This window comes from Eimeria necatrix, genomic scaffold, assembly GCF_000499385.1.
Source record: "Eimeria necatrix Houghton genomic scaffold, Enh_scaff122, whole genome shotgun sequence".
In the NCBI taxonomy this organism is placed as follows: Eukaryota; Apicomplexa; class Conoidasida; order Eucoccidiorida; family Eimeriidae; genus Eimeria; species Eimeria necatrix.
Window position 1 is genome coordinate 27629 of NW_013651995.1, and position 19932 is coordinate 47560.

A 19932-nucleotide genomic window follows, 5' to 3' on the forward strand; every position below is an offset into this window, starting at 1 on the left:
ATGGGCATATGGAGACAGAAGAGTCGATCGCTGAAGAAATATCCGACGTGCCAGTTGCTGGTGCTGCCGCCGCACACGGCAACACTGTCGAGAACAGCATCCCTCTCGCGAACTTGAGCTGCAGCAGCAGCAGCTGCTGCAGCAGAAGCCGTAGCCAAAGCCACACCAGGAGCCGCAGCAGGAGTCGCAGCAGGAGCCGCAGCAGGTGCCGCAGCAGGAGCCGCAGCAGGAGCCGCAGCAGGAGCCGCAGCAGGAGCTGCAGCGGGAACCGCAGTAGAAGCAGCAGCTGTAGTTCTGTAGGCAGCAGCTGCCCCTCGATTTCAGACCCTAGCAGCGCAGACGAAACGGAAGATCATCAAGCCGAAGAAAGGGAAAGTAGCAGCTGCTCGTCAGACTGGCGCTCTTTACCTCGTGGCTTTTTTTGCGTCTATTTGCTGCAGTCGGTCTCCTCCCCCCATCACTTCTACGTCGGCTGCACCACAAATCCTCTTCGGAGGCTGCGGCAGCACAATGGAGAGCTGCAGCAAGGAGCAAGAAGAACCTCATTGTAAGCCCCGTGCTGCTGCTGCTGCTGAAGCTGCTGCGGCTCCTAGTGCTCTTGTTGCTGCAGCTGGCCCTCGTGTTTTTTCTGTCGATGATAATACAGTCCTCGCTACCTATCACAGTGCATTGAGTGTTGGGGCGCTGCAGCAGGAGCAGCTGTCGTAGCCACGAGGAGTGTGTTAACCCAAGTATCCGCTGCTGCTGCTGCTGCTGCTGCTGCTGCTACGGTTGTTGCTGCCCTTGCAGGCATCGGCCTTGGCGTCTCTGCTTGTTTATCTCCGGTTTTCCTTCCTTAGTTGGCGCTCTGCAGTTTGAATTCAGGTGGCAGCAAGCTCTGGTCCCTGCTGCTGCCCTTCGCTCTCTTTGCTGCAGCGGGGACACGGGGGCTGTGTGCAGCTGCAGCAACTGCAGCAGCTGCGCAGCAAGGCGCAGACAGATAGCCAAGCAACGCCGTGGCCGAGGGCAGTCGCGTGTTCGGGGGAGCCAAGCCACTGCAGCAGCAGCGCCGAAGACGGTTGCTGCAGCAGCAGCCGCTGCAGCAGCTGACTGGGAGCTGCTCAATGAGCAGGCAGCAGCAGCAGACGATTCTCGCTGCTGCCGCGTCCCGTTCGTCCTCAGGCGGCGGCGCAGTAAGCTCCCGCAGGAGCGGCTAGAGGCTGAGCTGCAGCAAGCGCTGCTGCTGCTGCACGGGGTTCCTTTTTGTAACCTCCCGCTGCAGCTGCATGCTTGCTGCCCAGATGTGACAGATACTCTTCAAGACCTGCTGGTCTATCCCTGCTGCGGCGGAGGCACAAGGAAGCAAGGGAGAAGCAGCAGCAGCGGCCGCGCGCTGACAAGAGTGCCGCCGCAGGTGACTGTCAGCAGCGGCCCCGCAATCTCTCTGAGCTTTCGATCTCCAGGACTACGGGTTGGATCCTTCACAAAATCCAGCAGCAGCAGGGACAGCAGCAGCAGCAAAAGCAGCAGTGGCTGCAACTGCTGCTTTGGTGATGCTGCGGTGCCTGATCTCAGAGCCCTCACCAGCGGCAACAGCAGCATCGCAGCTGCTGGGGCGCTGTGTCCAGCGGTTTCACCAGCAGCAGGTGCTGCTGTAGCGGGTTGTGCTGCAACAGACGGTGCTAAAACACCTGCTGCAGCAACGCTTGCTGCTAGTGCTGATACTTGCGCGTTGTGCTTATCGTCATTTCAAGACAAAGATAGGGCTTTGTCTTGCCCGCAGTGCGGAGTGTACCTACACCTCACCTGCGCAGGCCGTTTCGCGCTGCAGCAGGAAGCAGAAGCAAGAAAGCAGCAGCAGCTTGCAGAAACAGCGTCGAAAGCACCTGACGGAGCTACTCAAGCAGCAGCAACAGATGATGATGATGACGATGAGCATTATCGGCTGGTCCCCGCCTACTGGTGGTGCTGTTCTTGCAGTCGCAGAGTATTTTGGGGTTTCATTTTGAATCATCTATTTGAAAGACGCAGCAGGAGCCCTTCACAGACAGAAGCAGCGGCGGCAGTAACAGCATCACAAGCTGCTAGTACTGTTGACAATGAACCTGCTGCCTGCGTAGGGCAGATTCCGTACGACGGCTCAGTGACAGAGCCACTTCGTGCCGCTGTTGCTGCTTGTGCAGCAGAGGCAGCAGAGAGCACTCCGAGCAATGCGGCAGCAGCCGCTACTTGTCAAAGAGCTGGGGATCCCCCAGGAAAGCGAAAGGCATCACAGGCTTTGCCGGGATGTGCCGGTGCTACTGCAGCTGCTGCAGCTGCTGTTGTTGAAGGCGCGCACTTCAAGCGATGCAGGGAAGAAAACGCTTCCTTTTCGCAGAAAGAGGGAGTACCGCCGCCGGCTTCCCTTTCGGCTGGCGCCTCTCAATGCAGCAGCAACAGCAGCAGCGAACGCAACAGTTTGCTTTCCATTCCTCCATTGCTAGAGCGGCTGCGGCTACAGAGCTCGCAAAGCCAGCCAAATAAGTAAATGGGTACTGCTGAGCGTGGTGCTGCTTGCGCTCTTGGCTCCGCTGTAGTGCCTGATGCATGAGTGTTGTGATTCGGGTCTTTGCCACTCATCGCCGCTGTCTGCCTGTTCTTGGCATTGTTATAACTCATTTTACAACATGTGGGCAGCACACAAAATCCGCTTTTCGTCAGCAGAGAGCCTTTAGTATTCCTCCAGGCCGCATGCCCAGCTCTCTCATGTGTGTCTCTCCACTCATTACAAGTACTGGGGAGCAAGGACGCATCCCCTTCCCGTGAGTAAATCCACCGGATGCGGCTTCCATATCACTGTTCTTCATTAAAAAGGGGCAATCAGCTCCAGGCTGAGCGGGCCTCATAAAATGTAGAAGCCACCATTTGTGTCGCTCTAATCAGTGGCATATCTCTTGGGATTTAGACTACGAGTTACCATTAAAGTTCCCTTAAAGTTTAAATCGCGACTGGAGTCCATTACTCGTGTCCGGCTACAGACTCGAGGCAAATTCTGCAGCCAGCACTGCGCTGGCTGCTGCAACTGCAGAGTGCCCTCTGCACTCTGCAATTGCAGCAGCCATTGACTGCAGCAGTCACCCCCGTGACTACTGCTATTTTGCGAGCTCAAAACAATTTGAAGGCGAGAACAAAAGCGAATGGGAGGCATTAACAGTGCACCTAGCGCCAGCTTCGGGTCGACGCAGCCGCTGCTGCTGCTGGTAGCAACGTGGCCCCTCACATATGCTGCTGGACACGGTGAAGCAGCTGTTTGTCCATTGGGCTCTGCGCAGCCACTGCAGCAAACGCGTACATGGCCGGGAGAAGCATTGCTGCCTCCAGATGTTTCTGCTGCCTCTGTAGCCGCAAGAGATGAGCTTCTTGCTGCAATGCATGCAGCTCGATAGGCTGCAGCATCGTTTCGGAAACAGCAGCACTTGCTCGATGCCAGCAGCTAGTGATACTACTACTACTGGCTGCACCAAAGTGGCAGTTAAGAGTGTCCATTTCTCCATCGCTGCAGAGCTGCAGCTGCTGCTGCAGCTCATATGGAAGGCTCTTCAGAGCTTTATCATGCTGCTGTTGCCGCTGCTGCGAATACGCTTGCAAGGTTCTCCGCAGCTGCTCTTTTATGATGCCTTTGAATGTTAAAGCACTCTGATGCTGCCGAACCTGCCGCTGCTGCTGGGTTGTATCCGTCTTCTGTTCATCAGCATGAGGAGTCTCCCCGGCACGCGGCGGCAGCAGGAATAGTAACGCATTGGACTCCCGGTTTACTCTAGGTGCTTTACACGAAGGCTGGCAGCAGCAGGCCGCTGCTGCTGCCGCTGCTGCCGCTCGCTGCAATTCGAAAGAAGCCACCACATCGCGTGGGTACTTTGTCAGCCGTCTCGCTATGTGCGCCTGCAAAAGCCTTTGCTGCAGCGCGCTGTTGCAGCTGCGTTGTTGCAGGACTAGATGAGCTGCGGACCATTTTGAGATGAAGCTACTGCCCATTCGCTCCTCCTTCTCTTGCTGCTCTTGCATTTGCTGCAGTGCAGTGTAAGCCCACAGCTGCTCGCTCTCCCGCAGCTGTAGTGAGTAAGAGCACTGCAGCGCCCGTGCTGCAGCTGTTGCAGTGTCTATAAGCGTTGGCAACAGCAATGCTAGAGAACGGCCCCTGGAATGCGCGCAGGCTTGAAGATTCTTCCGTTGTTCCCCACAAGCTCTGGACACCTTGCTGCAGTCGCTGCTGCTCTTCTGAGATTCATCTGGCTCAGCTTCTCTGTGATCCTCCAACGCAGCACGAAGTGATGCTTCAGAGGCATCCACCTGGCTGTTGTACGCATGTTTTGACCCCGCCGCAGCAACTGCTACTGGCGACGCGGCTAGTCCGCGCGTGCTGAGTTGCAGGCAACCAGCAGCAGAATCTGTCTCAGGGGCTGCCCTCAAAACAGACGCAGCAGAAGAAGCAGCAGTATTTGCTGCTTTCCTACGCCAGGGGCCGTACGTGAACACATCTAAGAGGTGGGGTATGTCGTCTCCAGCTCCAAAGCATGCGCCATTGTCACATGAATCGTTGTGGCTGGTACTGACGCTGCTGCCGTTGCTGTACTCCATGTGTTTGCCGCAGGTGCAGCCCAGAAGAATCCCTGTACATTCGGGGGACAAGAAGTCCAGCACCCAAGACGGTCCAGAAGAACGCAAAAAGCCACTTGACGCCTCCGCCGTTTGTGCTGCGATAATATCTCCGGATCGGCAACGGCAGCAGCCAAGCCACTTGGTGGCTGTTTGGTTTGCTGCTGTTGCCGCTGCTGCCGCTGGCTGCATTGCTGCTGGTGCCTGTAAGTCTTCATCACTGTAACTTCCAGCTGCTCCCCGTGCTGCTGCTACGTCCAAGGACCCAGAATCTTCCAGCGTACAGCAGCAGCAGAGGCAGCAGTGAGAGATGCTGACAGCTGACCTCATGCCGTTGAAAAAGCGTTGCAAGGGCAGCACCCACCAGTCCTTCGGGGAGAAAGATGGCTCCAGAAAGCTGAAGCAACAAGCACAGTAGCAAAGGCCGCAGAAGCAACGCCGGCTGCAACAGCAAATTTAAAGACGCTTGGAAGGGCATGGGAGGTAAACAATGTAGATGCAGGTGCAGCAACGAAGTAGCGGCACTTCCTTGTCACTGTGTGTTCAAGCGAAGAGAAGAACACACTTCATCGTTGGAGGACAATAGAAGTACATCAGCAACTGCTGATGCTGCTACTTTTGTTTCTCAGCAGCATACTGTTGAACGCGCGAAATGTCATCTCCGTTTTGCTCCTCACTTGTGATGTATGTAAACATCGTATCCGTCTTCGAGCCTCCAAATAGGCGGCTGCTGCTGACCTTCTTTGATGGGAGGGTACAAGGAGAACCAAATGTTGAGAGCTTGTTGCTTCCTGCCGTCCTCAAGTATGTTGCTGTACCTGCAGCAAGTGCGCAGGCTCAAACACCCTACACCATAAACTCTGAGTCTCAGCGGGATTCCAAAGAGCCAAGTCATCGCTGCTGCTGGATGACACCTGTTTTTCGACAGCGCTAGTCGCCTTGGCCAGCGCTGCTTTGTCAGTGGATTGTATACAACCACCCTATCCACCTTCTTCCAACTCGCTCGTGTTTCAAGGCCATAGTTTTAAGCTAAGCGCAATTCCGCCTGTCCATGGGGGAAAAACTCCCAAGATCTCTCTACTGTGGCCGCTGGTGCTTAACCCTCAGTCTGATGCTCTTCCCTCAGAAAATTCAGAAGATCGCGATCTTAGCCGGTCTCTGGCTGCTTATATTTCCAAGTGTTGGGGCTTTTACCTGCGCTGGAGAGATGTGGACAGGCCAGGCAGAAGAGGCACAAAGGCTGCTGTGGTGCCCTTCCTTCCTACCCACTGGACAGCAAGGGCCGATGAGACCCCTTTAAGAGCAACTAAGGCGCCGCTGAAAAGGCCTCCGGGCTTGCTGCTGCTGCTGCCAGTAGTGCTGGTGCTGTCATTACTTCGCGGCCCCTCCGGTGCAGCGGCATCATCCGCGGTAAGAGAGCTCGTTGAGGGCTGAGACCGCAGCTGAGGGCCATCCCCGTTGCTTCCATTGTTGCTGCTACTTCTGCTGCCTGTTGAAGCCTCAAAAGAAATGCCCCAGAGGTTGTCTCTGGGATCGTCTGCACTACACGACTCCACCGGCAACTGTGCGGCCCAGGCCAGTGGCTCCAGTCTTTTCCTATGGGCTACTGAACCTGTGTGAAAACACCGCGACGCAGGTGCGCCAGCACTAAGCCCTGAGCCCGTAACTATAGACAGTAAATTTTAAAGCAAAAGAATAAGAGCACCGGTAAGGATCCAAACTTTCTGACCTCCATATTGCAAGGCCACGTCGTCCCCACTGGCGTCTGTTAGAACAGCTATTGCATTCAGAACCTGCAGCAAAGAACGAAAATGTAACCCCATAGCCATTATGTGTATTCGCAGTCCTTGTACCTGTCTCTGGCTGTATAACGAAAAGTGTCCGTCTGCCCTCCTCGCCGTAGCATTCTTTACTGTTCTCACTGCCACAGACCTCCTGCATTTCTGCTTGTGTCGCTGCACCCCTGCCTCTGCATTCGTCTGTTTCTTCGTATCACCGCAACTGCGTTTTAAGTGCTACTGTGTTCTGCGCTGGCGCCCATGCGTATGCCTTCGTGACTAGGGGAAAGTGAAGCTGAGCTCTCTTGCAATATGCAATCATGGCGAGCCCTGCCTGCTCGTCTAGGGCGCTGTCTATCGTCACCGCCGCCGGGAGGCTCCGAAGAAAGCGCAGCGCAAAAGCCCTGTGCATGTGCAGCTGCACTTCGTTGGTCCGGTCCAAAGAGTCCAAACAGTTCAGGCGACACACCCCGCGCTGCAGCTGACAAGGCGACAGGCCCCAGAGGCTGAATCACACAAGCATGTGCGAATGCGCAGAGTAGTCACAGCACAACAGCTTCGCTGTCGCCACCGCTGCTCTTTCTGCTTTAGCTGGAAGTCCGTTTGCTGCTCTTGCTGCTGAGCCAAGGCTTCTGGCGGTGCACTGGCTTGCATGTTGCTCTGCTGCTCTAAAGTCTGAGCCCGCGGTCTTTAGCACTGACTCTTGAGAGGCGAAGAATTGCAGCTCCTCCAAAGTCTTCGCCGCCAGGCCGCCCACTCGTGAAGACGCCTCTGCCGGGTCGCCTCTCCTTGCTGCCTCGATATCCACCGCAGCAAATCGGAGTTGCACTGCAGCAGGAAGCTCCTAAGGCAATCACAGCAAACAGCGCAGCAGCAACAGCACTCCATAAACCCTGCGGCACTGCAGTACCCAGACCGTCTTGCAAAAAGCACAGCATGGCACTGCACCAAGTCCAGCAATGAGCCAACAGCGTCATGTTTAATGTTTGCCACGGTGTGGCTTGGCAGAATCAAAAAATAGTTCGGCAGATGCTATTCAAGTCATTGAAGACTTAGCGATTGATGGTAGGTGGCAGCAGCTGCTGCTGCATCACCTCGCTGACAAATTAGAACAACAGCAGATTCCTCATTACTAGGAAGTAATGCATCATCAGTGGTAACAAAAGTAGAAAAGTTACCCCTGCCACGGTTACGGCTGCTGAACTCACCGAATTTAGGGCCGCTACAGCCCTGCGATATTCATTTCCAAGGCAAGACTCCTGTTCGGCTACTGTGGCCGTTGCTGCTTCTTCGCTGGGACTATCCTCTGTCTTCCGCGCAGCAGCGTTTGCTGCCTCTATCGCTACTGCTACTGTTTCCTCTGCTGTGCATCCCAGACCTTGCTGCGAATGCTTCTGTCGACTTAGCCTAGAAGTTGCTGCAGAAAAACCAAGTGGGGCTATCTGCTGGTTCTCCGCAGAATGCGCTGCGCGGGGGCTGCTGCGCAATAGGTTCAGCAACAGCAGCGGAGCTCCATACCGCTGCAGCAAGCTCGCCATATGCCTTCTAATAGCGCTGCAGTTGACGTCCGTCTGAGGGCGCAGCAAAAGCAGCAGCAACAGTTCCTGTGGCAGCCGCCGCGAGGAAAGCAACAAGGAGAAGCACTTTAGGAGTGCACCGGCAGCACCCTTGTGTAAATAATTAAAACTGTCTCATTAACTCGCAAAAGCAGCGCCAAGGAAATCAAGCTTATCAGAAGGGTTAATCCTATCAGAAGCTTCTGGCGGGAACATGGGCCACTGCAAATGAAGCTGAAGACGCTGCAGCTGCTAATGCTGCAGCCAGACGCACCATTCTGCGGCGGATTCTGGGCCGTGAAGGAATGACTGCAGTGTCTTGGAACCAAAGCAGCGGAGCGCTGCCTCGCGACAAGACGTGAGAAGCAACAGCAAACTCAAATCCCCCACCCCCTCGCAGCAGCACTTGCCTCCACAGTGCAGCAGGAGTTCCTGCCGCTGCTGCTGCTGAAGCGGCTGCTTGCCGGGCTGCTGCTGCTGTGGCTGCTCGGGAGGGAATCGTCGCCTGACAAATAAATTCAACTTCGATTTCGTTTGCCGCATCACCGGCGTCGTTGAGCCCCCGCTTACGGTATCTGTTGAGACCCCGCAGCAACACCAGCAGCAGCAACAACAGCAAGACGAATGATGCAGCAGCGAGACCAATCAGCACAAAAAAGCGCAGAAAACCGTAGAAGCAGCGGCAGCTGTGGCAACACAAGCAGCAATGGATGCACCAGCACAAACAGCACTGAAAGGCAGCACCACTAGCAGCACCAAGGAGCCTCAGTGCTTCCCTACCGGGGCCCTGCAAACGCAGCAGAACGTCTTGAGATTGTTAACAGCTGCAGGTGGACCCCTTGGGTTTGCAGCACTTGCTGCTGCACCGACCCATGCAACAGCAGCAAGAAGAATCCCTCTGATATTAAGTCCTGCTGCTGCTGCTGCAGCAGTAAAGACAACAATTCGCGGTTCCACAGAAAACGACACTCCTCCCGGTGTAAAGGCGACCAATGCCAGCGGCTGGTGGCCTCTTGCTGTTGCCGCTGCACTTGCTGCTGGGGCTGCTGCTTCTGCTGCTTGCATTGACAGCATTTAGGATTCAGTTCGCAGCTCAGATACTGCCCGTGGAACTCGGCTCCGCTGGCAGCAGCAGCAGCAGCTGCCGCTGCAACTCTTGCTGCTCCTCCCCCCTTTTGAGCAGCTGCTGCCGCAGTTAGCTCAGCAGCAGCAGCAGCCGCTGCTGCACATGCAGCACGCCTCCTGGCAGCCAACTGCTGCAGGGAGAGATTGATGCAGAGAGTCCGGCAGAAGTAAAATCCGCGGTCGGCGCGGTAAGCCAAAACTGAAGTTCTGTATTTCGCATCTTCTGCTGCCGCTGCGGCTGTGCTTGCGCTAAAGGACAATCCCGAGAGTCTTTTGCAAAGTTGCTGCACCTCCTGCAGAAGCTCGAGCTGCTGTTGATTGAGTGGCTGATCCTCTGGCGGTTGCTGTTGTTGCTGCTTTTGCTGTCCTCGCTTAGCCTGCTGCTGCTGCTGCTGCAGCGAGTGCAGCAAGTGGAGCGTGGGAGGACTGCTGCAGCAGAAGGCAGCAGCCTCCTGCGGCGTCTCAGCGGTGAAAAAAAGGGGAAGGAGAACCAAATCGTCGATACTGTGTACTGTGTGGTGCACAAGCAAACGCGCAGCCTGCAAAGACAGAGCAGCAGAGCCTCTTTGCTGCTTTCTACTGCTGCAGCAGTTACAGCTGCGCATTCAAGGCCTCAGCTGCTCCCGCTACAGCAGCCCTCGCTGCTGCGCTGTGGGTGCCTCTATTGCTGCTGCCTCAGTAGAACTAGCTGGTGCTGCTGCGTGCTGCCAGCAAGCTCTGTCGCTGCCCCTCCCTGTGCACCCGTTGCTGCTGCTGCTGCTGCCTTACTGGTCGCGCGCCAACAGCAGCAACGAGGTGAAAGCCACAGAGCAGAGGCAGGAAGCCAACAAGGCCCGACACGGAAAGCTGCTGCTCCGGGGCCTCCCCCAGCAGCTGCAGCGCTGCACGCCCATGAGCAGCAGAAGCACATAGCATGCAACTTGAGGGGCACCACAAACCAACTTCAGACTTTGCAACTGCAGCAGCAACCGAAGCAACAAAGAAAAGAGAAGCAAATTTTGTGCAAGGTCGTGGCGCTAAAGAAGAAGCAGCGGCAGCTGACTTTGCCTTAGGCAGTTCTTCGCAGCCTCCGTAGTCATGAACTTCGAGCCGATTCGTTCCCACGTTGGGGGACGGCTGAAATGAGGCAGCTCGTGCTGCTGCGGTTGCTGCTGCTGTTGCTGCTGCTGCTGCTCTGACTGCATCTGCTGCCGAAGGTACTGCTCCATCTGCTGCCGCTGCTGCAACACTGGCTGCTTGTGCAGCAGCAGAATAGAGTGAAGCCGCCTCCATGTCACCCCATCACGCCCCAAAATATGTTCCAGATCCTGCTGCTGCCGCGACTGCTGCTCATTCCGCTGCTGCGCTGCGTGCTGCTGCTCCTGAGGCTCCCCGCATGAGTTCCACAGCTGATCTGTGCTCCCTACAGCGAGTATGTAGCGCCGACTGATTAATAGAGTGAATGTAGAGAGAGGCGGCTTCGGAACTGCGGCTGCTGCTGCAGCTGCTTCTGCAGGCGCTGCAGCACCTGATCCTGCGACTCCCGTTGCATTGGAATGCGCCGCTCCTGTTTCTCCCAGTTTGGTACAGCAGCTTGGCACTGCAGCGGGAGCTGTTATTGTTGCTGTGGGCGGCTCGTTTACTTCTGCAGCTGCTGCAAGCCCGGCCTCAGCAGCTCGTCGCGGGCTGTGTACCCGGGGGTACGCCACCATGTCCCTTGACGCCTGCGTGCCACTGGAGGCACAGTACGCGCACCAGCAACACCATTAGAGTCATAAGCAGTAAAGACACATGCTGTTTCGCTGCAACTTATGCGCTGCTGCCCGCGCCCGCTTCGCCGTCGAGTCTACTGTACTCACTGGGGGCCCCTGCAGTGCCCCTGCCCTCAACTGCTCAATGCGCACATAAAGACGCTACCCTATGAGTTAATACTGCAATATAGTTCAAAAAACACGAAAAGGAATCAAACCAACTAATGCTGGGTAGCCGGGCAGGAACGGACAATCAAAGAGCGTGGGGCCCTCATAAGCTGGGGGGCCCCCAAACCCAGTGGTCATGTGGGGGGTAGCGCTTCTAGGTTGATCGCCAGCAAACAGAGTCTAAGCAGGCAAATGAATCCGTTATTTCACATTTAGCAATAATGTTATATATAAAGGATTGTCTTCGCTACCGTATTGAGCTTGGCAAAAGCAGCGGCGTCGAGACAATGCACGCACTGCCTGCGCAGCGGCGATGAGCGCTGATGCAGTTTTGTAGTATACATGAAATTGCCACTCTAGTTGTTTCTAGAGGAATCAATAGTATTCCTTTCTTCTACTTGTATCGTGTCTCGGGGTTCCAGTTGTATTCAATTTTGTTGTGCCGAAAGCAGCAGCAGCAGTAGCAGTAGCCGTTGCTGCAGCCGCTGCGCCGACCACTGCGGTGTTGCTAGTCTGCTTGCAGCGACTCACCCCTATTACCTGAGGCCCTTTTGACGTATACTTGTGACTGTTTTCCCGAATTTATTATACTACTTTGTCTGCGTATTCGTGCAACACACTGCGAGCGGTGGGCAGCTGCTTCCATCGTACGGTGCTTGCGCTGCTGCTGCTGCTGCAGCAGGTGCTGCTATAGAAGCCAGCAGCAGCGCAGGCTTTCTTTAATAAGCGTGGTTTTCATTTTCACATTATCTTGCCTATTTTTGTTTATTTATCTCTCGGTGAACAGACCGCACTGTCCTCCGGCCTCATCGCGGCCCAAGCCGCGCCTCCTGCTGGTTCAGACCACCAGCAGCGGCAGCACCGGCGGCTGAGCGGAAGCAGCAACAGCGAGCCATACACCAACAGCAGGAATCTGATTTTTCGTCTCACTTAGTAATTGTCCCTTTGTGGTGAACGCACATTTGTTGGTGTGAGCGCAGCAGTAGCAACTGCAGTGGCAGCAGCAGGCCAAAGCAGCAGCGGAAGCAGCAGGGGAGACATCACCGAAAGCACGGCCACAGCTGTCGGTTAGCTCGCAGTTGCGCATTTGCTGTCATTCTGATGGCCCCACAAGCCTCAAAAACAGTAGTAGGGGCTCTGCCCTACAGCTTCCGCTGCGTTTAGAGCAGCAAAACTAGCTGCTGCAGCACAGCTTTTGCACAGCTGCTGCAGACAGCGCATATCTGCAGTGGCATCGACCGACTCTTGCCTAGTGAACCTGCTGCAAACAGCACACGGCTACAGCACGTGCTGCTACAGAGTTGGTCAAGGGCCCTCCGCTCTCCTGTCGGAAGCAGCCGCGGCCCTGTCTGTGCCGGGGCTCTATAGCACGGACAGCACATTAAGTATCCTTAAGGAGCGGCTGCAGCAGCAGCTGCCGCAGCAGGAGAAGCAGCATCCGGGGCACAACCAGCATTTGCTCGACATTTTTAGCGCTGCCTCTCAGGCTCTCAGGGCCAATAAGGAATTTTTCTCGCGACTGCAAGACAGCTCCACCTGCTGCAGCAGCAGTAACGGCTGAAGCAGCTGTTGCTGCTGCTGCAGCAACTGTTCGTCGCAATATGGGTAGGCAGGCCGCAGGTTCTCGGACCAGCAACAACAAGCAACGTGCAAATGCTGCTGCGGCGGCTGCCGCTCTGGCGGCTGCCTCGGCGCAGGCTGCTGCGGCTGCAGCTAGCGTGAACACCCCACAGTCGCCTTCGCAACAACAGCAGCAACAGCAGCAGCAGCCAGCAGCAACATGCGGGGGCTCAGGGGCGGCAGTGGGCAGCAGCGACGGGGAAACCGCCACAGCGGAACAGACAGTGAGTGCTTCGCCGGCTGATGAGTCGGCGAGTGCGCAGCAGCAGCAGCAGCAGCAGCAGAAGCCACCGGACAGTCTTAGGACTGAGGCCCTCGTGACCCACAATGTGGCCCCATTGGCGCCATCTGCGAACGCGACAAATGGGGCTGAGATCGCAGCATCAGCAGCAGCGGCGGCGACCACGGAGTCAGCTCAGGCAGCTGCTGCTGTGGAGGAACCCGTCAGGTTTGGCTTCCGGGAGCGCTTCAGCAGCGCAGTTTCTGGGGCGCGGAGTGGCCTGGGATTTTCATCGCTATGCAGCGGCAGGCCGCTGCAGCAACAGCAAGAGCAACAGCTATTGCAACAGCAGCAGCAGGACCAGCAGCTGCTGCAGCTGCAGCAGCAGGAGCTCGAGCTGGAACAGGTGGAGCAGGAGCAAGAGCAAAAGCCGCTGTCGAACTCTCGAGAGCCGTCCCTTAGCAGTGATGGGGATGTTATTGACTCTTTTACGCTACTGCACACAGATTCCAGTCATACGCTGTCACATTGTGCAGCAGCAGCAGCAACGGCAGCAGTGGTAGGTGCTTGCCATCCTTTGAAGCCGCGCAGCTGTGGCCGCCAGGACTGCCCGCATGTAGCGCACGGCTCTGCTGCTGCTGCTTCTGCTGCGGCAGAAGGGCTCGCCTGCGTAGCTCCTCGTAGTGCATCTGCTGCTGACCCATTTGGAGACCAGACAGATGCAGTCCTGCTGCCAGAGGAGGCATCAGGAGGTGTTCCTCGGCATCGAGGTCGTGCCGTTTGCTGCTGTTGCAGCATCGGCAACAGCACCACAAGCAGCAGCAGTACGAGCACTAGCAGCAGCAGCAGCTTCAGTGCCACTGCGCAGAGCGCACAGCAGATGCTGTGTGAGGACTGTTGCTGCTGCTGCTGCGGCGACTTCCTGAAACAGCTGCTGCAGGGCTCCTTCTGGGGCGGCAGCTGCGCAGCAGAGCGGATGCGTCGTCGCATAGAGCTGCGGGTGACGGAGGCTGTGAGCAGCAGCAGCAGCAGCAGCAGTAGTACCAACAGCTTTGTAGTTGTTGGATCATCGTTGTGGTCTCGAGGGCCTCTGTATGCCGTCACCGGAACTGCCGAGGGCGTGGGGCCCTTTGCAGTGCGACGGCGACACGCGGACTTCCAGTGGCTACAACAGCAGCTGCAACAGCTGCTGCCAGGAGTGTTCATCCCGCCCCTGCCTAAGAAGCAGGGGCTCACCTGTCGCGACGACGCAGAGACAGCAGCAGACAGAAGGCAAGGCCTCTGCATGTTTCTCACGAGAGTCCTGAACAGGCCACACCTCGCGAATACTTCTGTTGTAAGAGCGTGGCTCGAGGTGGCACCCTACGGCAGCAGCAACAGCAGCAGCAACGGCAGCAACAGCAGCGATGCATCGTTCTCCGTTGAAGCTTTGAAGCAACGCAAGCAGCACATGACGGAGCTTCAGCGAATAGAGGAAGAGCTAGCTGAGTACAAGCGCATGTTTGTCGATGAGCTGTCAGCAGCAGCAGCTGCTGCTGCTGCTTCTGCACCTAGTGCAGCTGCAGCAACTGCAGCATCACAACCGTCTTCAGCGTCCTCTTCGCCTGCTTCATGGGGCTCAGATTCTGCATCACCAAGTGCACCAGCAGCAGCTGCAGCAGCTGCTGCTGGTGCAGATGCAGGTCCCCGCATGGCTGCGAGTAAAGCCCTAGTGACACACCACCATCAGTTTCTGACGATGCTGCGCGGGCATTTGCGGCGCATCTGTAAGCTGCAGCAAGAACAGCAAGGGAGCATTGAAGCTCTGCAAGCCGTGTTGCTAGACCACAGGCTAGAGGACCCGCTGCAGCAGCTGCACCAGCCTTTGTTGCTGCAACAGCAACAGCAACAGCAGCAGCAGCAGCAGCAGCTGCAGCAGCCTCTGCTTCGTCCAATCGCCAGTAATGGTCCCGTGCCTACATCGCGGGGTGTCGTGGCGTTTCAGCAGCAGCGGCCTCTCCGCGGCACCATGGGCAATGGACCTATCGCTGCGTCGCGGGGCATTACGGGGCTTCAGCAGTCGATGCATCAGCTGCAAATTGATGCCCGGGAGAATGATGTTCTCTCCAACTTGAGGAGCTCTCCGCAGCTGCAGCAAGAAGTTCAGTTCTCCGGGGAAAGCAGCACTGGCCCTACAGCGACAGCCCCCGCTAATTCTTACCGGCATCAGCAGCAGCAACAGCAGTTTCAGCAGCAGCAGCTGCTGCGGCAGCAAGGCTTCACAATTTCTGGTAGCGACGCTCTGCAGGATTTGTCATCTGCGTTGTTTTTCTGTGGTCTGTTGTGTCAGCGTCAGTCTCGGCAGCAGCACCTGGATTTGCTGCTTGCTGCTGTTAATCGCGGGATAGAAGATAGTGATGCCATGATTAATGCTTTCAACTATGTGGAGCAACTACAGCAGCAGCAGCAGCAGCTAGCAGCGGCAACAGCCAAGCTGCAGGTAGAGCTGGCCGCATTGCGGAGATCCCCTCGGGGCTGCTGGCTGCAGACTCACTTGCGGTGGAAAGACAAAGCGGCCCAGGTCGGGGAGCAGCAGCAGCGTCTGCAGCAGCAGAAGATGCTATTGCAGCCGCTGCAGCAGCAGGTTGCGCTGGCGCAGCAAGTCCTTGTGTACGTAGAAGCCCCTGCGTGGGCAGCCATGCGATCTGAGGCTCTTGGAGCCTCAGTGTACGCATTCTTAACAGCAAGGCATTCTTTAGAGAGAAGAAGTGAGGCTTTATGGGAGGCGTTTTGTTCTCATGCAGCTCGCTTCCACTGCCAGCAGCAGCAGCTGCACCTGCATCCGCAGCAACCCCTCCAGCCGCAGCAGCCGCAGCAGCCGCAGCAGCCGCCGCAGCAGCAGCAGCAGCAGCAGCAGCAGCAGCAGCGCCCCAAGCCACAGCAGGACGCTGGGGAAAACAACACCTGACGAAAGCAGCCGCACTCTTTGCCGTCGCATTAGATAGGATCCAACGCGTGCAGCAGCAGCAGTAGCAGCAACTACGCCAGCAGCTACAGACTGCTGAAGCCTGCTCATCTGGGCTCAGCATTATTTTGTTTTATTGGCAATGCAGAGGATGGGGTGGGGCAGAGGGTTGTTCTTTTGCCAGTCGTAGGGTATAGGGTTCAAGTGGGTTGCAGCAGGAGCAGCATCACCAGTTGTTGCTGCTGTCATTGCTGCACTTGCGGTGCGCTGTATTGGTTTGTCTCTCCACAGCGCCAAGGCCGTTGGCCCGTTCGGGCTGGGCATGCTTCTTGTGAAAGAGGGCGCAGAAATAATTGACTTTGAGTTGGTGCGTCGCTGCTGCTGCTGCAGCTAACAGCGAAGGCAACTGCTGCTGCAGTGTGCGCGAGCTGCAGCAGTAGCTGCAGCATGTCCGCTGCAGCAGCCAAAACAACGCCAGCAACTGGGTGGCTGGTAAGTAGCGCATTCAGGCCAGTGGCCGCGCAGCTGCTGCTGGTGCTGCTGCAGTGATAATTCTGTTTGTAGCTTTGTATCGTCATTCCTAGCTGCAGAAGCACGAGTAGCCACGGCGGCATTTGCAACAGCTGCTGCTGCAGTTGCTGCAGTTCTGCTCAAGGTAAACTGTTTTCTTGTTTAGAGTTTGCTGGCTTTTGTGCTGAGTAGACTTAGCTACTCCAAAATGCCAGTGCCAGCTTAGGGCCACATAGTGAGGTTGCCCAGCTTAGTTTGGCCTAGGATCGTAGTAGCTCGTTGGTCTCAAAAAGACCCAACTTTTACAGAATTTATCCAGCAGAGGAGAGGCCGGATCTCCGGACGGGTGAATGCTCTGCTGTGAAGGCAGCATGAGCAGGGAAAGGAAGCTTGCCTGTCCTTATCACTGCTTGGGAGCACCTCTAACATTTATTCCGGGAATCTGCACGTTGCAACGAGCCCTAGCCCTTGCTGCTGCTTCGGTAGCTGTCTCAAGGAAGAGCGCATCAACTCCGTCAGCTGTCTCAGCACATGCTGCGTAGAAGCGAGCCCCTGCTGCTGCTGCTGCCTCCTTTCCTGCTGCAACGCCGGCTTTCGCTGCAGCAGAGCCGTCGGCCTTAGCGGCGACTAGAACAAGGAGTGCATCACCTGTTGCAACGAAGCACGTTACACAGGTCTTTTAGTATATAGCCAGTTGCATGTGGAAGTACTGATTGGCTGTGGTTATCAGCAGCAATACGGCTTGCGCCGCCGTTGCTCCTAGTGCCTCTGCTGCTGCAGCGGACACTACTGCTGCTGCGGCTGTCCATTTTGTTAGATGTTCTTGAATGCTGTCTAGAGACGCAACTAAGCAAGCAACATAAGCTGGCCTCTCCCTTGGATGGGCCAGTGCTATTCATTTGTTTTGTCAAGTTGAACAAGTGGAGAGAGTGCCGTGAATGAGAACTAGCGGAAATTGTGAAGCAAGTGATGCACTGTTAGGCTCTCAAGCATAATTCTAAAGAGTGCAGTCACCTGTTTGTCCTTTGGCTTGCTGCAATGTCTCAAGCGCAGCAGTAAGGGAAGCTGGGTCCGTTGAGTCGAAGACCATGAGCAGCAGATCAGCTCCTTCGAAGGCTCCTTTGATTGCCTCGGCAAACACTGGCTCCCCGGATAAGTCCACGAAGTGCAGCCGCACCGTTTCTTTGGTAGGCAGCACCACGTCTCTCAAGCCAAAGTCATAGGCTATTGTGCGGGGGCCCATAGCTCCCCCTCTCGCGCCCCTTTCCCGGAGGGAAACCCCGGCGAATCGCCGCTCACAGAAGCGCCGCACCAAGCAGCTCTTGCCGCTTGCTGGGGGCCCCGCAGTCACCACTTTCAGTCTAAGAGGCATCGGCATGTCCAGAACCTTCCACCTTCGCTGGGGCACAGGAATGACTGGGATCTGTGGCCTGATGCTGCTGAGGCTGCTCCTGCTGCTGCTGCCCAATGTACTGTTCCCGCTGCGGCAAATAGATTCGCGGGCAGCATTAATGGGTGCAATAACTCCAAGTGGGAGTGGGGGGACGCGCGAGCGAGCGTCTTGCTTCTGCTGATCACTCATGGTGCACGGAGATTCAGCTTTATAGATGCCTCCTGTTTCAGTCTGTCCCACTGCAGCTGCTGCCGTAGCTGCCGTAGCTATTGTTGCTGCTCCAACTGCCCCTCTCACTGCGATTTCTTCAGATATGGGCCTGTCATTCGGCTTGGTGGCTGCTGAAGCTATTTTCTCTGATGAAATTGCAGCAGTTGCTGATGATCCTGATTCTGCTATGGTTGTCACTTCTGCCGCTGCTGCCACCCCTAATGCGGCTGATCCACTTGATATTGCTACTGCCTCTGCCGTTGGAGGGCTCTTTTTCTTTTCACAAAAGGTGCCGTTGCGACCCTCAGCTTCGCATTCTGGAGCACCGAGTTCCTTCGACATGGCAGCAACAGCAGCAGCAGCAACTGTTACAGCAGCAGTGCCGGCAGTTGCAGAAGGGGGAGCATAAATCGCTAGAGAGTCAGCATTAGCAGCAGCTATTGCGAGTGAAGCAAAAGAAAAGCCGGAATGTTCCTGAACTGTCATTGGGGTTTCGTTCTCTTGAGAGTCCTCAAGATCCTCTTCCCCTGAACCCTGCGTCGGCTCCGCCGGCCTTGAAGACTCGTTGCAAAGTGACTCTGAATCAACAGTGCCCCCAGGCAAGGGAGAGCTAACGGAAGTTGCTCCAGCTGAGCTATAAACACCAGCTTTTGCAGCTGCAGCTGCTGCCACTGCTGCGGCTGCATTTGCTGCAGCTGCTGCAGCCTGTGCTGCTGCAGAGGAGGCCAGCGGGGAGTCTGGTCGTCGTGCTGCAGCTGCAGCCGCTGCCTCTGCTGCTGCAGAGGCTGCAGCTTGTGCCAATTCACCTGCGCATGTAGAAAATCTTTGCGTTGTAAGCATGCTCCAGCAAGAGACGGGAAGCCTTGAGGCACCAGGGACCCCTGAGGCTGATACAGGAGACCCTTTGGTTCCATATCGGTTTTGTTGGGTCTGGGCCATTTGCAGCAGTTTGTGTTCTTGAACTGGGTGAGACCACGAGGACTCCCTTTTCGGTCCCTGCAAGGATTTCTTCCTGTGCTGCAGCAGATCTGCAGCGCTGGATCTGTGCAGTATGCTGGTCCCACGGGCTGCCAGCAGCTCTGACTCGAAGGCCCCTCCAGCTGGAGCTGCTGGGCCAGCTGGGGCCCTTGAAGTCCCTGGGCGCACTTGCTGTGGCCCTCCTAACTCCGAATAAGAGGACAGGGGCCTGGCTGAGCTCTTCAAAGGGAGCTGCCCAGCGGGCACTTTGCTGGGCTGTTTGGCTTGTCCTCTGTAGTCCATAAACTCTCGTGAATTGCGCTTGCTGAAGCTACTGCGTAGGGACTCGTGCGTGGCGCTGAGGGCCTCTGTGTAGCTGCTCGACGGTTTGTAGTGCTGCTGAAGAAGCGCTTGAGACCACAACTTCCCTGAGAATTCAGCGCCAAAGACGTCAGGTAACTCCTCTTCTTCCCACGCAGCAGTTTGGAGGTCTTTCTGCCTATCTGTGTAGAAGCTGCGACACGTGGAAGACGACAGGAGGCGGCCTGTTGATGGTGATCCACTGGGACTTATAGAAGCTGAGTCTGGATTCCCTGGAATGAAGGTGCCTTTTGTTTCCTTCTCTCCTATTTTTCTGTCTAAACTTGACCGGGGGGCTCCGGAAGACGGTGGAATTCGGCGGAAGGTACGGCGGTTGTGTGAGGAGATGTCCCAAAACATTTCAACCGGTTGGGGAAGATGTGCCATCTTTCTTGTCTCCTCTTTTTACTTCCGTCGTCACTGCTTCTGGAGCAGCAACGAAGATGACTTTCCCCAGGGTTTTAGAGCTGCTTTGTGCAGGCCTTTTGCCTCAGCTCTTCGCTTACGGGCTTTGACGCCGGCGCAAGCAACCCCGCGTTCCCTAGGCCTAATTTGCAATGCATTCCGCGCCTTGGGCAAAGTAAACATCAATTCTTGAGCCTCAAGTCGAGGGTATGCCTTCCCGTTTCCAAATGCTACTTGAGTGGTCAACGTTACAAGTGCTGTTTGTTCTGCCACTGAATAAAGAGGGTCAAGGAAGGTCCCACAGGCAGATCTACGGTACCGGGGAGAGGCACACAGAGTGAG

General features: G+C 56.3%; 5 protein-coding genes across 5 annotated transcripts; 2 read left to right on the forward strand and 3 right to left on the reverse strand.

Moving 5' to 3' along the window:
• Positions 1–8: 8 nt before the first annotated feature.
• On the forward strand, positions 9–2506 carry ENH_00007990 (hypothetical protein, conserved; the record flags this gene model as incomplete). The annotated part of the gene is made up of 3 exons (XM_013578623.1): positions 9–388; positions 441–547; positions 840–2506. 3 exons carry the CDS (start codon positions 9–11, stop codon positions 2504–2506), a joined length of 2154 nt encoding a protein of 717 aa, XP_013434077.1.
• A 728-nt stretch (positions 2507–3234) lies between these two features.
• On the reverse strand, positions 3235–6443 carry ENH_00008000 (hypothetical protein, conserved; the record flags this gene model as incomplete). The annotated part of the gene is made up of 4 exons (XM_013578624.1): positions 3235–5011; positions 5292–5432; positions 5809–6226; positions 6344–6443. 4 exons carry the CDS (start codon positions 6441–6443, stop codon positions 3235–3237), a joined length of 2436 nt encoding a protein of 811 aa, XP_013434078.1.
• A 460-nt stretch (positions 6444–6903) lies between these two features.
• On the reverse strand, positions 6904–10764 carry ENH_00008010 (hypothetical protein, conserved; the record flags this gene model as incomplete). The annotated part of the gene is made up of 6 exons (XM_013578625.1): positions 6904–7236; positions 7601–7963; positions 8223–8523; positions 8729–9612; positions 9842–9954; positions 10116–10764. The coding sequence occupies 6 exons, from the start codon at positions 10762–10764 to the stop codon at positions 6904–6906; spliced, it is 2643 nt and encodes an 880-aa protein (XP_013434079.1).
• A 1808-nt stretch (positions 10765–12572) lies between these two features.
• ENH_00008020 (PX domain-containing protein, putative) lies at positions 12573–15758 on the forward strand (the record flags this gene model as incomplete). The annotated part of the gene is made up of 1 exon (XM_013578626.1): positions 12573–15758. The coding sequence occupies one exon, from the start codon at positions 12573–12575 to the stop codon at positions 15756–15758; it is 3186 nt and encodes a 1061-aa protein (XP_013434080.1).
• Positions 15759–16668: 910 nt separating this feature from the next.
• Positions 16669–19572, reverse strand: ENH_00008030 (Ras family domain-containing protein, putative; the record flags this gene model as incomplete). Its single annotated transcript, XM_013578627.1, has 2 exons — positions 16669–16913; positions 17280–19572. The coding sequence occupies 2 exons, from the start codon at positions 19570–19572 to the stop codon at positions 16669–16671; spliced, it is 2538 nt and encodes an 845-aa protein (XP_013434081.1).
• Between the last annotated feature and the right edge of the window lie 360 nt (positions 19573–19932).